Consider the following 3,435-nt stretch of genomic DNA (forward strand, 5'->3'; position numbering starts at 1 on the left):
TTGCAAAGTCTTATAACAAATGATTAATTAATCAAATTATGCCGAAAGAAATGATGTGGAGGACACATGTTGCCTTTGGGGCCCTTGGTAATCCAAGCCTTGCAGAGGGGGCTGTGGAGCCTTATCGCCTACTTCCGTTACACTTTTTGTTTTCCACTCAGAGTGAGCCCTCGTCTCGAGCACAGACGATCTGGGCGCAGTACCCGCTCCGGGGCTGTAGGTGGCAGCAGAACAATGCGGCGCTTCCTGTGCGGAGCCCCCGAAGCAGTCACAACAAGAGGAGGAGGAAGAGGAAAAAAAAAAAAAAACGACCGACCGACAGCTCTGGATCGTCGTCGACTGCCTTGCGTGACAACACAAGGGGATCGCGTCCAGGCTTTTGGGGTAGGAACATTTTTTTTTCTTCAAATAATCATTTCCTCTTCTTTTGCTCCACCGACGGCGCGGAAAAGAGGACAAACAAAAAAAGAAAAAGAAAAAAAAAACCCGCCGCTAGCGCGGCGCGTTGCCCCGCTAGTTTTTTTCTCGAGCTGCCGTGAAGGCACCAGGAACATGCCAATGGAGGCTCGCCTCGACCAAAATGGCTGGGCGCAGTGAAATGTGAAATATCCCCGCTAAGGTTGTTATCTCCCCGCGGCCCGCGCCCCGCGCCCCGCGCCGCTCGACCTCGCTCCGCGCGGGCTCAGAGGAGTGCGTGTGGTTTCGTCCGCTGTATATTTTATTATTGACATTTCCGCGGCTTTCGACTCCGTCGGGCCTGTTGACGGCTCTTCTTCTTCTTCTTCTTCTTCTTCTTCTTCTTCGCAGTGGCCGAGTTACTTTTGGTGCACTTTGAACAGTCTGAGGTGGCGAAAGAGACACACAGTGTTGAAGGCGATGGATATTTGTTGCAAGTTACTCGGGTGATTGTTGCGCGGACGTGTGCGGATCACACTCTCGTGTGTGTAATCACGAGAGGCGTGCGAGCGAGGCTCCTCCCACTTTACGTGCAGCTGATCTACATTTTCGATTTTTTGCTTTAGTCGTGGAAATCAAAATATTTGACTGTTGTTTGTTTTTGTTCTTTTTCCCCCTCCTCCTCTTATGCAGGTTCCTCCTTCATGACCGGCACTATGTCTGATTTACTGAGATACATCGACTATGACCACAAAGCCACCTTTCTGAAGATGCTCAACCAGCAGAGGATGGAGGGCGAGCACTGCGACGTGGTGGTGGTGGTGGAGAACATCGAGTTCCGGGCGCACCGCTGCGTGCTGGCCGCCTGCAGCAACTACTTCAAGAAGCTGTTCAAGAAGCAGAGCGACGAGGACAACTCCATCGTGGAGCTGGACTTCATCCGCTCCGACATCTTCGAGGAGGTGCTCAACTACATGTACACGGCGCGGCTCGCCGTGCGGAAGAAGGACATCAACATGATGATGTCGTCGGGCCAGATCCTGGGCATCAACTTCCTGGACAACCTGTGCACCCAGAAGCGGGAGCTGACCAACATGAAGACGCGGGAGAACCAGGCCCCTGGTGACCACGGCATGCGGGCCCAGGACGCCATCCTGAAGGAGCTCGCCATGGAGGAGGTGAGGAAGAACAGCTTCTACGACCAGGGCATGGACGGCATGGGGCCGGGCGGCTCGCACGTGTCGCAGCCGCACAACTACAACGCCAACATCACCAACAACAAAGACCCTCACAGCCACGGCTGGGGCTCCTCCTCCTCCAGCGACATGAAGCTGGAGTACCTGCTGTACGGCCACCGCGACCACGGCTCCTGCCAGACGGCGGGCACGAAGCCCCTGGACCACAACGCCAAGAAGGAGCGGCTGCTCACGGCCAACCGGCCCTACGCGTGCGAGCACTGCCCCAAGGCGTTCACCACCGCCGCGCACCTCAAGGAGCACCTGAAGATCCACTCGGGCTTCAAGCCGCACCGCTGCGTGGTCTGCGGCAAGGCCTTCATCCGGGGGCCCGACCTGAAGAGGCACGAGCGGGTTCACAGCAACGAGCGGCCCTTCGCCTGTCAAATGTGCGAAAAGGCCTTCAAGCACAAGTCCCACCTGAAGGACCACGAGCGGCAGCACCGGGGCGAGCGGCCGTTCAACTGCGGCTCGTGCGACAAAGCCTTCATCAAGGCGTCGGATCTGAAGCGCCACTGGAACACCATGCACAGCGGGAACCCCCGCAGACAGATGTCCCTGTCCCCCGCCGCATCCCAGCACGGCCCCGCAGAGGCCACCGACCAGAGAGACTGGAAAATGGAGACCGGGCCACATTCGCACAACTCTGGGGACTGTTGAGCCTGCAAACACACACACACACACACACACACACTGACACCCACACACACACATACATACAAACATACATAAAACATGTAAACACACAACCACCACCCTGTGACGGGCCGACGGCCCGATCACGCGGACAGTGATCGGAGTGAGTAAACGAGACGAGATCATAGCATGTTCATAAGACTGTGGGGGCTGTATTATTATTATTATTATTATTATTCCGATAAAAAGTTATGTCCAAAACAATGTTTTTTCTTTCCACCTGTAAAACTCATGTAAATGTTTTAGTTCACTCTACGATACATATATTTTTCACAAAAAAGCATCATTGCTATCTAGACTTCGGGGTGTCCTCCATAACATTATTCTCTTTTACTTTTATGGGATATGTAACATTTAAATGTTTGTTTAACCTTTACTGGATTTTTATGGAGATAAAAAAAGAGAGAGACGCGGCAGAGTGTTGGGGCGGGGGAGGGACGAGGGGCGGGGGAGAAAAAGATAAAGATGTTTCTGCATAACATTTGTTGCATTAAGTATATTCATGTGGATGTTTTTAATGGATGTGTTTAGTTGTATTGATTGATATTTACACTGTAAAGAGTAAGAGTCACCATTTTGCATTTCGACGCAGATGATACCAAAGTCTTGGGCCTTTTGCCGGATTGTCTCCCTGACGACGGTCCTGCCCAAGCAACCGGCCAACTAGATTTTACTGTTATACAGTATAACTGTCATCCAGCTATCATCAGTTTATGATAGATGTCTGTATATACTGTAGCTTAGTTTGTTGCACAATTAGAGTACACAATAATGAATTATGCACATATAACGTTGTCCTACTCCTACACTTTGACAATAAACACCATTTGCTGTGTTTTATCGCTTTCTGCAAAGTTTGGTTTTTGTGACGTACAGAGTTTGTGTCCTGCAATGTTTTTGTTTTTTTTACTCCAACTCAAATCTTAAACATTTCTCTATAACAGAAAGAAATTTACTTCCAAAAGATTGTGTTTTTTGTGGAGGTTATTCGCGAAATGCTGTGTCAGTAACTTCTGCAAGTTTCCAAATGAGACGTTCATGTGTACATATGGTTTATTACAGTCGCCCTCGACCTCGATTTTAATTCAGAATGACCTACGTGTGACGT

The 3,435-nt window shown here is 50.7% G+C and overlaps 1 protein-coding gene across 1 annotated transcript; it reads left to right on the forward strand.

The window, feature by feature from the left end:
• The first annotated feature begins 232 nt into the window (after positions 1-232).
• LOC118311319 (zinc finger and BTB domain-containing protein 14-like) lies at positions 233-3,167 on the forward strand. Its single transcript, XM_035635080.2, has 2 exons — positions 233-384; positions 1,090-3,167. The coding sequence occupies exon 2, from the start codon at positions 1,101-1,103 to the stop codon at positions 2,289-2,291; it is 1,191 nt and encodes a 396-aa protein (XP_035490973.1). The 5' UTR covers positions 233-384; positions 1,090-1,100; the 3' UTR covers positions 2,292-3,167.
• The last annotated feature ends 268 nt before the right edge of the window (positions 3,168-3,435 follow it).

Source organism: Scophthalmus maximus, chromosome 5 (genome assembly GCF_022379125.1).
Source record: "Scophthalmus maximus strain ysfricsl-2021 chromosome 5, ASM2237912v1, whole genome shotgun sequence".
Taxonomy (NCBI): Eukaryota; Metazoa; Chordata; class Actinopteri; order Pleuronectiformes; family Scophthalmidae; genus Scophthalmus; species Scophthalmus maximus.

Excerpts from the sequence above, each read along its gene's own strand:
- LOC118311319 (XM_035635080.2), top strand. The coding sequence starts at position 1,101 with ATGACCGGCACTATGTCTGATTTACTGAGATACATCGACTATGACCAC.